This window comes from Columba livia, chromosome 4, assembly GCF_036013475.1.
Source record: "Columba livia isolate bColLiv1 breed racing homer chromosome 4, bColLiv1.pat.W.v2, whole genome shotgun sequence".
Lineage (NCBI taxonomy): Eukaryota > Metazoa > Chordata > Aves > Columbiformes > Columbidae > Columba > Columba livia.
In genome coordinates this window covers 67,748,596-67,761,176 of record NC_088605.1, presented here as the reverse complement: position 1 = coordinate 67,761,176, position 12,581 = coordinate 67,748,596, and the positions used below count along the sequence as shown (strand labels likewise).

General features: G+C 37.8%; 1 protein-coding gene across 5 annotated transcripts in view; it reads left to right on the top strand.

Moving 5' to 3' along the window:
* The window catches only part of LOC102089076 (bifunctional heparan sulfate N-deacetylase/N-sulfotransferase 3), a 299,272-nt gene that overhangs the window by 267,017 nt on the left and 19,674 nt on the right, over positions 1–12,581 (top strand). For all 5 annotated transcript variants that reach the window (XR_010472552.1, XR_010472551.1, XM_021298612.2 and 2 more), the window contains 2 exons: positions 10,277–10,459; positions 12,477–12,573. Coding sequence is in view for 3 of the 5 variants with exons in the window: in XM_021298612.2 (XP_021154287.2) it covers positions 10,277–10,459; positions 12,477–12,573 (280 nt within the window). In the remaining 2 variants the exon portion in view is untranslated. The remainder of the gene's footprint in view (positions 1–10,276; positions 10,460–12,476; positions 12,574–12,581) is intronic.

Here is a 12,581-nt window from a genome sequence, read left to right as displayed (position 1 = left end):
TATTTCACATTGTTACTTTTTTCCTGTCGTTACTTCTTTTTTTTCTCCGTTTTTATGTTTTGAGTAGCAATGGTTCCACATAAGAGCACAAGGGTAGCTTTCTTCTTGTTCTCACTGCTTAGTATATTCTTCCTTGTATAGGAAGGAATGAGAATGTCAGTGGAAACAGCTGGCAACAAAGAGGTATAACCTACTAAGTGGTATCAATACCACATTAAGAGAATCACAGCAAGAGATGATCCTAGCAATTAAAAGGAGACTGAATTAAACATATTTGCCTTTTAACTTCCTTTATAAATGTTTAAACAACCAAGGTTTAAGGATCTGGCTCTGCTATGCTAAAGTAAGAAACCTTAATTTATTTAATATGGCATCCCTTTATAAAGAAAATATTATTTCTTTATCAATTTATTTAGCATTAATTTCACCAGAAACATCTCAAGATAAATCCCATTTTTTTAAATATTTAAATCAGCATATTTAAATGAAGAATCTGTACTGACTTGAAAACATTTTAGCAAGTATTTTGATTTTTCCTGATAAACTTGTAAGAATCTTCAGTGACTCCAGTTTCAGCTGTCTCTGTCTGCAATATTTCTGTTAAACATCTCTTTGAATGAAATTGTACCAGTCTTCTAAATATGCCTTATAAATAATGAAGTGAGCAATTAGATTTTGAGCTATATATAGTGATGACGTAGGTATAGACATGACCATCAACTGTAGCATTTCTTGTCAGGTTTGCTAATAAATCTCTATCCATACTGACGAGACTCTATCAACACTTCAGAACCACTGTGAAAATAATTAGACTGAAGAACCAGGAACAACTAAACATAGCTGAACTGAACATGCCTTTGCAAAAACTATTTGCATACTTCTTTCTATCTGCCACAGTATATTTTCCTCATCTGCAACCAGGAACATATATAGATACTGCTTCTTTATGAAAATATGTCTGTACAGGTTAGTTACCCGTCTGTGCCATAGCTGTTGTTTCCCTAGGCAGTTGATGCGGGACATGTACAATAAAATAAGCTATGTAAGAACTGTGACCAGAAGAGTTCAAAGAGCACTGATACAATATTCAGAGACCCAACTTACAAATCACCTGCTTTTAGTTCGCACATGTGTTGCAATGGATTTAAGTACCAAAACTTGATTAACTGAGAACATAATTTTTAAAGTAACTAAGGCTATCTATTAAAAAATTACTTGTTCCATATATAACAGCACTGTGGAACCATTAACAGGAACATAATAAATCTGAGTAATGTCTTGCTGAGTAGCTATACATGTTACGGTAATACATGAACGTAAAGGCTCTACACCCTTTATCTTTTCAAAATTGTGACTGGAAGAGGATTCTTCTAATTGCAGCATTTTCTCTAATGATGTGGGTGTTCTCCCAGGAGAGCAGCTATTAGGGATGTGCTATTAGAGCAGTTTTTGTCCGATGAACAATTGAAATTCACTCCCCTGTGCTACAGGGTGGATGGAGGCTGCAGACTAGGAGGCAAACACACCAACCGGCGCTTGTTCTCCTTCAGGCTGCACAGACAATAGGAACATGAGTTCCCTGTTCTGTGACATAACTTGCTTATAGTTCAGCCCATTTTAAAAGGCATCATTGTGAACAGCGTGTTATATCCCAGTAACAAAAGAGAAAGGTTCCTGTATGTGAGCTGGTATATTTGTATTCTGTGGAACATAGATAAATCAACAGCCTGAACATGTGGTTCTGCACATTTTGCACAGTGAAGTCAGTGGGATTTTTCCCATTTCCTCCCTCTTGTCATCCCTCTTAATGGGATAATACATAGGTATATCCATGTTCCTTATTCTTTAAGGCATTGACATGCTGTGGAAGAAATAGGGTGGGAAATTATGGTGTTGTATAGTGAATTGTGGAAATCCATGGTTAGGGGTTCATCCAGAACACACTTCAGACTTGATCGTGTTGGTAAAGGTGGAAGCTGGTGACTGAACAGGACTATGAAGGACTGAGAAAAACTCCACTTTGAAGTAAAATCAAAATGATCAAGATTATATTTGAATTTAGATGAAAAACAGAAGCAGCTATGAAATTGCATGAAGAATCTAGGCATTAACTTCTGTTGTCTGTCTTGAAACAGAAAGTCAGAGGATAACCACTTAAATGAGGATGAGCATTTTAATGAGAATTGTATCAGAATCTTGTTCTAATGTGGTGGTTTTGTCATCAAGAACTTGCCAAGATTTTAAATACAGAATTAAATTTGGCTGGATATTCACATCTGTAGTAGTTGGTAGGACATGGATTCTGTATTAACTTCCATGCTTTATGTAATTCTTAAAAGAAGGGAAGATTGCTTTTCACACATCTCCCAGCTGTAAAGTATCCTGTACTTTTCCTCATACATACATGATACCATCTGCTTCTGTAGACATCATATTGCTCTGGATAAATGGGGCAAACACAGGGCAGGCCTACTAGTTCTATTGTTTCTTGGTTGGTTGGTTGGTTTGTTTTAATATGGAAAAGTTACTCTTTTTTCCAAGTGCAAAGTTTCAACAATAGAAACAAAATTTGTGAAGCAGACCGACAATATTAATGGGGGTATATCTCATCTGCTTTTTAAAAGTTTGTAAGATTTTATTAATAGATTATATTCCAGTTTGTTAATCTATTTGTTTTCAGATGATCATGTGGAATGTATGTTTTGATTCTGAAATCCAAGCAGTCTAGTAAACCCAGACTGCACCTTTGATGAGAGTCATAGTCTAAAACAATATTGTATGCTTCTCCCTTTCTGTTGCCATCAGTGAAAGTTAAGGTGTCTCTTGTTTAACTTGTAGAAGGCATGCATAACCCTGTCCTAAAATATCATTTGAACTATGGAAGATATACATTCAGAGCTTTGCTATCCTACAAGATGTTCAAGAGAAAACAATGGTTCATAGAAATCTTCTATAACTTTTCTGCCCCCAAGTAAAACAAACAGAACATAATACAGTAATTCCATTACACACATTTATTTGCACTTCTCTTACGAAGTACTACGTGTCTACAGACCTAAAGGAAAAGGAAAATGTTGTGTGGAGCGCAATTTGGTGAAAGCCTTGAAATGGTTGACAGCCCAGCAATGAAACTGATGTGTAGCCAGCTGTGTGTTCTCCATGTGGTTCCAGCAGTACTGATCAAGAGGGGAGACTGTTAATGGTTTAGGCCCTTTGTCTGATTGATCTTAAAATAATTGTAATCCTTATGTGCATTCAGTTCTAAGTATTATTTTCCTCTAATTTTTACCTCTCCCAAGTTACAGTGAGTAGAGCTGTTATTAAGCTAATTGGCTTGCAGCAAGGGAGAAATTATCTCCTTTAGCACTGAAAATAAGAGGATTTATACAAGCAGCAGCAGAACCTACTGTATCTTAATGTGACCCTGAACAAGATGACTACTCAGGCGTTGGGACTACAGAGAAAAATACAAAACCAAAGACATTCAGGCCCAAATCTTCCCTTTCTGCCTGCTTTGCACAACCTCGTATTTAATCATACTGAGTGTGAGAGGCAGGAAAGACAACAAATGTGTTGAGGAGCGCACTGATGTGCAGGTACCTCCCTGAGCTCTTATGTGTGGGGTTCATTGCTGGCATCCCACAGCAGCACATTGGGAGCATCTCCTGGCCTCTCTGGGGAGCTGGTTCAGTTTGGAAGGCTTCACCCGCTTTGTGCATCAGTGAGACAGGCAACAGTTTCATATCTTACCTATCCTGTCGTGGCCATTTTGGGAACATTTTGGAACTCCGGCAATAGTCTGGGGTGTTGCTGTGAGCTGGGGTGGGTGGAAGTCAGTTTTGCCTGGCGTTTTGGTTGACTGCAAAACATTCCTTGCCTTCCTATCTGTTCTTCAAAGCCTGCCCAAAAAAGCCAGACAGTGCCTGGTGCTTTGTGGATGGAATAGACAAAATATAAAAGATTATGAATGAACAGGCAACATGGAAAGCCTGTGGAAAAGACAGGATTAGCTATCTAATTAGAGGTGATTGCTTGTAACTGTGTGCAACAAATGCATTTTAACTGTGACCAATAAGAAAACTTTTGCCTTCAAAATTCTCGAATGGGAAGCCCTGTACAAGTGGTTTACAGCTGTTAGTGAAACAAGTCTGTTGGACAGTACTGCCAGTTGGGAATTTGAGTCACAAGAGTAATGAGCAATTTACAGAGAACAGTGAAAAAAGTTTGTGCAACAGCTGAAAATAAACTCAGTCTTCCTGACAATCAGATTAAGAATTCAGAACTACACTAAATACGTAGTTTTGTTTGATCTTATTAATATTCTCTGGCATCATTATATTTATAGTGGAGACACTACTATGTAAATCAAATTCAAGTAGTTGGCTTGCTGTCTGTGCAAGTGGACGGATCCATGGCAGCTCTGAAACCAGCAGAACAGCCTTGGAACAAAAAGGGGAGTTGCAAGCTGGAATCTGCATTGCGTGGAATCGAACACAGCTTTTCTGGCAGCATACAGGTCTAAAAGGAGTATCTTTCAACTACTACAAATATATATTCAAGCATAGACTGCAATTTAATTCATAATTCTATCACTTTGTTAGTCTAATGGAGCAAAGACAGCTGTTACTGAGTCTATGAATACCTGAAACAAAACTCTTCTGAGTAACACAGAGACTATCAGAACTGCAAACAGAGTGTGCACAATGCCAAATTAATTGGAATATGGGCGTTCTGAGGGTTAGACATACTCTTGTGGCCTGTAAATATTTGTTCAGTAGCTAAAATATCAGCAATATACTAAATCGGTAAAGCATCTACTTCTAGTGCCTAGTAGAGATCACTTAATTAATTGTCAATCATAATTTAATTTCATTTTAAAGTGTTGTGTTTAACTTCATTGAGTTGGGAGGCCTCAGTGCTGCTTTTTAATATTGTTGCACAGATTGGAGAGTGGCACATTGCCCATGACAAAAGTACCTTCATGACTGGTTTAATAGTATGAATTTATTCAAGTTGGATGGTAAAAACAAAAAAGATGTGTCTGCTCCGTAAGAAATGGTTATTGCCAATTTTTTCTTGTACCAGCTCTTCTAGTACCAGATTTAAAATGCCAAAATAATAATGAATCTGTTTAACAACGCCGGTGTCACTGCAAGTCTCAGTCCTCCCTCTGATTCTCTGGTGGTTGCCAAAGAGCGTACAGCTGACCTCTGCCAAGGGAGGCTTCTCTTGAGTCGTAGTCAGATCCTGACAGCTTAATACAGGGGTCTCCAATGTGAGGTATGTGCACCCCACGGGGTGTGCAAGATGATGGATTTGGGTGTGGGAAGAAAATATTGGAACTTCAGTATTAGAAATATATAGTTTATACATAAATATACAGGCATTGGGGATGCATGGTCAAAATATTTTTACTGATAGGTGTGTGCAATCAGGAAATTCAGAGACCAGTGGCTTGGTGGACTGCTGTTCTACAGGCATTTTACTCTTCTAAGAGGCTTTTATGCCTAATTTGTTTTACTCTACTGTAGACATTGCTGCTTTTCTTTCTTGATTACTGTAATTGAAACCAAATTGAAAAGTCCTCCTGATGTGGTACACCATGAGGGAGGTGTAAACAGAAAAGAGTATGAAGCATAAAAGTGGGGTGTAAGCACAGCCTTTTCATCTGCAAAATGTTTGTGTAAAATGGAGTTTGAATATGAAGCAAAGTACATTTTGCTTACCAGGGTACGTGGAAAGGAGTCAGAATATTTGCAGATTACCCAGCACAAAGAGTTGCCCTCTGTTGCTTTCCATCAGAGAAGCTGGTCTTGCTCACTAACAAGTCATTTCTGTCCCAATTCAGAGAAGGTTTTTAATTCCCCCTTCCAGACCTTCACAGGGACCTTGGTAAGAAGCAACAACAAAACCACGTAAAAGAATCTTTCCCACTATTCTTGAATGGTTCCTCTTATACCTGTATTACCAAAACTACAGACCCCTTGACTCTAGGGTGAAGAAGCCAGGAACACAAACATCGTGCAAACTAGCAGCAATAAGAGGGGCTTCTCACACTTGGGAATTAACGGGTAATGTCATTCCTTTGGGAGGCAGGCACCTTGTTTTTGTCAGTAAAACAACTGTTATTAAGACTGTAGAAGCTTAGTTGGTAGTGTCCTTGTTGCATGATTTTAATAGGTGCAGCATCCTAATAATGTTGATTTTGTAGTGATCAATATTTTTTAAAATATTCAGCCTGCTAAAATAACATCCATCTCTAGAAACTGGGTAACTTGTTGCATTTTTTTTCATTTTGTGTAAATTGTTTGTCAAACATCTACTGTTTTCTCAGTTCTTGGTACATAAATTAGATCATGCTGGTTCGTATTTTCCTGATACATGTGATTTAATAGCAGCAACTCAATCTTGGTCTCAGCTCTAATTTGTTGACCTAGAAGCTACTGCCTCTAATTGGGAAATGTTGTAGTAAGGAAATATGCAGCAGAGAACGAGCATTCAACAAAGAAAAGCTGTCTCTTCTGAGTGCTTGTCCTCATTTCCCTACATCTCTGCAGTACTAGTCAGAATCCCAAATGTAATCAGTGAGAGCAAATCAGAAATAGCCCTTTGCCCTTTTATTCTGGAGGAGGAGGAGTACAGAAATGCTGAGAAGAAGCTGAAAGGAGCAGATTATGCGGCTGCCTACAAGGCTTTGTGAGAAGGCAGCGTAAAGCACCTTTGCTACTCTGATCTGAAGATGGGTAGAAGCAAGAAAGGAGCTGCTGCCTAGAGGCAAGATTTAGTCCCAAACCATCATTTTAAAAATCGTCTGCATTCCACTTCAGTCCCCTTGTGAAAGATATTAAATCCTGTGGAGAGTGTGCACTGAAGTGCAATGAAGATGATAGTTTGTTTATGAGGAACAGCTAAAAAGGGTGATCTTTCTTGCAGTGAGATGAACAAAATGCTGAGATGCATTAAAAGATTTTATAAGAGGGCTGGAAATAATAAAATCAAATCAGCTCTTTTTAACTAAAGGGAGGCTAAAATGCTTGTTAGAGTACATATAAATCCTTTCACAGCTGCTTCCTTTTTGAAGAAGGAATAAAGAAATACATGAAGCTCTATTTATACTTTACAGCATTTCCCAGAGGTGCAAGATTATTGAACAAATAGTGTTATTTACTAGACCTAGTCTTCTGAGATGCCCACAAAGGATTCCTTTTATATGTCCCGATCTGTGGTTTTAAGAGAATAAATCTCTAATAGCACAGCATGCTGTTAGCTGGCACAGGAAGAGTAATCATTCTCATTAGTCAGAACTTGTTTGAACGAAGCAGAACGTGGGATGACAGAACAAAACAAAGCGTCAAAACTCAATACAGAAGGCAAAAAGTAATAATTATGCTTTGTCTTGGTGTGAGACTGTGCACCTACAAATGGAAGCGGAACGACTGGAGTTTTCGTCCTTGTGCACAAATTGGTGGGCATGCAGAGAGGGAGGTAGGAACACACTGTCTCCTGCAGCTGGGCCAGTGCCAGGGGGAAAACCCTCAAAATGGCACTTGGATATAGTTTTCTCCTTTTGGCTGGGGAATCGGAAGGAGCGGCTTACACTTCTCTTCCAGAGCTGCAGCTGCATGGCTGTTGTTGACAGACCCCTGTGAGCACCCCTGGAGTAGGACAGGGTGCCTGGCAGGTTGGCATCACAGACTATGAGTCACCTCTTATCGGGATTCCTTGGGTGCAACGTGGTCCAAGTTCACTCAGAGAAATGTAAATACAGCCATCGCAGCATCCTGTTAGTTAGACAGCCTTAGCCTGGAAAGACCTTTTGCAGCTGAACACAAGAGTTAAGTATTTCTCAGTTCAGATCAAGTGAAGGCCCTGGATCAGCAATACTTCATTGTTCTGTGAAGCACAGATTTGTAATTTGCTAATTTTACACAGGTAGCAGTAGGGATTTTACTATGAATTTGTTTGTACAGTATCTACAGGAAGGGAAAAACTTCTGTTGAGATTTTCCTGAAAGGTAGTCTCAGCTAGTCTGTAATATTTTTGATGCCATATAGGAGTAAAGGAGACCTTATCTACAATGTAAAGTTGTATATTAGATCCTGTATTTGGTTACACTATGTATTCTTTACAAGATGTAGTTATTTATGTTTTAAACCAGCATTTTATCATCTTCCTTTTTGTTGTAAATAATTAACCATAAAGTATTTGAAATTAAAAAACTAACTGTAAAGCAGGATCTAAGGTCTCTATATATTTCCCCTTCACTGACACTGTTTCCTATGCTGGACATTATTTATGATGATATGTCTGATCAATTTTCCAGCCTTCACTGTAACATTCTTAAAATTACAGTGATAGTCCCTCCAGGGAAAGAATAGTATGTATTTTTCCCCAACTAGCAATCTTTTCAAGTTCTCTTACTTTTTCTTCCAGTGTAGTGCTGTAGTTGTTGGCAGGTACGGAGCTGCCAGGAGGCAAACTGACATTATGAATGTCAGAGGTCAACCCACATGTAGGAAAGAAAGAGCCTGTCAAGAAAACAAGTTAACCTTTTTGATGGAAACACTCTGATTGTATCTTCTTTGAGAAACAGGTAGTCCATGGCTGGACTGTTTCTGCTTTGAGAACCGAAATGAAAAAGGAAACTTGAAAAGGTTATACATTAGGTAAAGTGCTTTTTATTGGTTGCCTAAAAGGGAGTTGTGTTGTTGGCTTTCTTTTCAAATAGGAGTGAGATTAACAAAAAATATTATATCCTAATGATTTATCAGTGTATATCTTCTAATTTTACTTGAGTCAAATTGAAGCCCTCAGCTTTTCATATATAAGCGGAGAGGTGTTGCCAAATGACAGTATTAGTAAAACATGTTCTGCAATGTACTGTTTTCATTCACTGCAACTACTCTGTAGGGTCACAGTTAGATGTTCAAAGACAGAAGCTTAATAGCTTTGAATGTTTTATATCAAAGGATGCCGGTACTTTAAATACTCTGAAACACAAGGATACAGCTGTAGATTCCAATGTTTCATTCTAGTCTTTTTCCTTTTTAAAACTGAAGGCTGGAATTCCTTTTCAAAACTTCAGTTCCTGAACTGATTTCAGAGTTATGGTCATGTTAAGTTTTTTCTGTTTAAAGTGGCTTACATCAAATTTTACTTGAAATAGAAATTGCCAATTCATGGCATTAGTGGATTTATTTATAAAAAGAGTCATTCTTCTAATATTTTCATGGAAATTAGCTTGGAGATTTTATCTTGGAAGAGTTCTATTAAAAAAATAACAAACAAACACAACAACGACAACAAACTTTTAAAAGTCACTATTAGAGAAGCAAAGCTTTGGAGATTTTAGCGTAAGAACAGACTGTTTCATCAGCGAAAAATGACTTTGAAAATGGACCATTTTGCAAAGCAGAGGTTTCAGTTTTCAGCCCTTGCTCAGTCCCTGGGAGCCCATCCCTGCAGTCTGTGTGTTCCTGCTCCCCTCTCCAGCGTGGTTTATGTGCATCCAAACGTGTTCCTGTAAGAAACCTCCACAGCAAACGTGGCTTCCACCGGGGCTGTGGGAGGGCATTTGGACCAAGGCGGTGTAGCAGGGAGGATTTATCCAAGTTGCATTTTCACAGTAAGGTGTTAGAAGAGCAAAATACAAATAGCTTTAAAACTGCTGGAATATTGAGCTTTTAAAATTATTATTTTGGAGTATTTTATGCACAATTATTTGAAAGTACTCAATCAGGTTTCAGATTTTTTGTTTGTTTGTTTCTGCATATGATTTCATTAGCCACCCAGTACCTGAAGAATAGTTTTGTAGAGTTACTTATCCTATAAGCCTTACAGTAGGAGCAACAAGATTTAAATCACAGCAGTAGAGGTCAGCTGTCTTTTTGGTCTCTGACTTCTTCACTTTTCCATGAAAACAGAATTCACATTTTTAATATCACATTTATTGTTTTTCCTGTATTCTCCATTAAGTGAATTTACGTAAAGATTGTGTAAATACTGTACAACTCCAGGGCAGGATTGCATATCCTAGTTCACCCAGAGCTCATAGTACCTGTTCCACAATTTTCTGCATTGATTGTGTTGAGCTGACTTGAGAAGGAGGATGTAATTCAACGAAGAGCAAGGATAGTTAGATCTGTGTGGATGCGATCGAAGTCTTGCAGCTCGAAAGAACAGCAAAATGCAGATTAAATTTATGTTATCTGTGGTTATACTGCCATCTAGTGACAGGAAGAGTCAACGTCTGCTTGCTTCATTTTGTTTTTTAAAGATCAGCATCTTCATGACACATTTGTCTAATTATGGAAACGACCGCCTGGGGTTGTACACCTTTGTGAACCTGGCCAACTTTGTTCATACCTGGACAAACCTGAAGCTGCAAACTCTTCCTCCAGTTCAGCTGGCTCACAAGTATTTTGAACTATTCCCTGAGCAAAAGGACCCTCTCTGGCAGGTAGGCAGCTTTGCTGATGAAGAGATCAGAAAAAAAATTGTCTTGATGGTGGTTTTGCTGAAGTTTGTATTTCAGTTTATTGTAGCAAAAAGCAGTCATATTTTTAGATGTAATGCTTGGTTCCACAAGACATCTTACAGAAGCTTCAGCATAAGTGATTGTTTTCCCTATCACTTAAAGCTCCATAGAAAGGTCATTAAATTCATATGTAATAATATATGTCATTAAAATTATTGTTAATGCATTTTATCTGTTACTTTACTTGCTCTTAGAAATGTAGGAAATACAGGAAAGGCATGTTGTATTAATTCTCTTCTTGTTTTGGAACTGACAAGAACAAAGCATTTGACATAGAGATCTACATGCATATTTTAGCAATTGGCTATTAAAGAAATTAACTTCTTTCCAAGTGTGTAAGGAAAAGAGGGCATCCAAAAAGAGTAAAGAGTATTAAAACCATGACTACCTTACTGCTAAAACTCACTGGCCAAGTAGAAATAGATTAGATAGATTAGAAAGTTACTCACAAAAGGCTGAGAACTGCCCAAGCAAGAAGTTCACCTGCACTTAACACATTGATGTTATCAACTCTGCTGCCTGATTATCCCACTCTCAAAGTGAAAATCTCAGGGATGTGAAGTGCTGCTAAGGCTGCAGCCTGTGCTGACCCCACAGCGGACACGTGTTCAGCCCATCACTCAGCAGTAAGAGCACGGGCACTACAGAGACGCTACAGCAGATGCTGGCATGGGGGTTTGCACACACTCAGAGCCAGGTCACCCAATTCAGCGGGGTGGATACATGTGTCCTGACACCGATAATATGTATCGCAAATATCATCCTTCTGAGATGACTTGGTAGAAATATTCTAAGGAGCAATCTTTACTAAATCAAATTTAAAAATGTATTTATGCTTGCGTACTCAAATCTTTTCTAGCATATGATAGTGAATTGCCAACTTAGAATCTGAGTATGAGATTGCAAATTTGGACTTAAATATACAGCTTAAAATTCACGCTGTTACTGAATAAAACATTGAACTAGGGGGAAAAATGTCAAGAAATTTGCATAATTTCAAGAGAGCATGAATATAAAAAATGGAAATTACCCTGTAGGCAAATGACTTGAAAAATAAGAATTACTTAGCAAGGAGATTTGTAAGTAACAGACACTAACGTGCTGTCTTTTGTTTATAATCTACATTAATCGGAATACAGGTACATTTTTTTTAGCCTAGAAGATAGGTAATTCCTTTCATTTCAGTGCAGTACCACCAAAGAGCAGTGTCCAAAATTGTTTCCAAGTAGTATTTCTAAAAAAAAATATAAACTGCTGTAGTTGTAAAGCTGCACATAAAAAAACCCTAGGATTTGGTATTATGTACTGATTTGAATCAGAAGATCAGAATATCTATTTGTGAACAGAAACCCTTATTATAATTAATTCACTATTTTAGTTTAATAACTACAGCATGTATAGGGTAGTAGCTGTTACAGTAACGTAAAAGAAAAAGTCAGTACTTAGAAAACTCATTAGCAATTTTGAATCTTCTTAATTTGTGTGTAATTGATCAATTGATTTTGATGATCCCCACATCTCAAGTATGTAGGATCAAATTTGCCTCTGGCATAATTCTGCTGAACATAATGACATTTCATAGGAGAAATGATCTTGTCCCAAGGTCTGTTTGGTAGCTGGGGCAACTGGATATGTAGGAATGAGTTAGAATGAAAACCACATTTCATCAACATACTTGTCTAAAAGTGACTGTTCTCAAGAAGAAATCAACAGAACCAACCAAACAACAACAGCAAAACCACTTAACAGATACAGTTTGTTTTCTGGTTACATTGCAAATACCTTTCTGAATCACTGAAATACTTATTTAATACGTTATGTGGTTTTCTGTCATAAGGGAATATAGTATCTTCTGGTAAGAATAGTTGTACCTTGGTGAAAAATTGGTAATTTGTGTAAACATTGTTTAAGAACCTTATCAGGTTGCTCTCCATTTTAGAATCCCTGTGATGACAAACGGCACAGAGATATCTGGTCTAAAGAAAAAACCTGTGATCGATTGCCAAAATTCTTGGTTGTGGGACCCCAGAAAACTGGTGAGAGT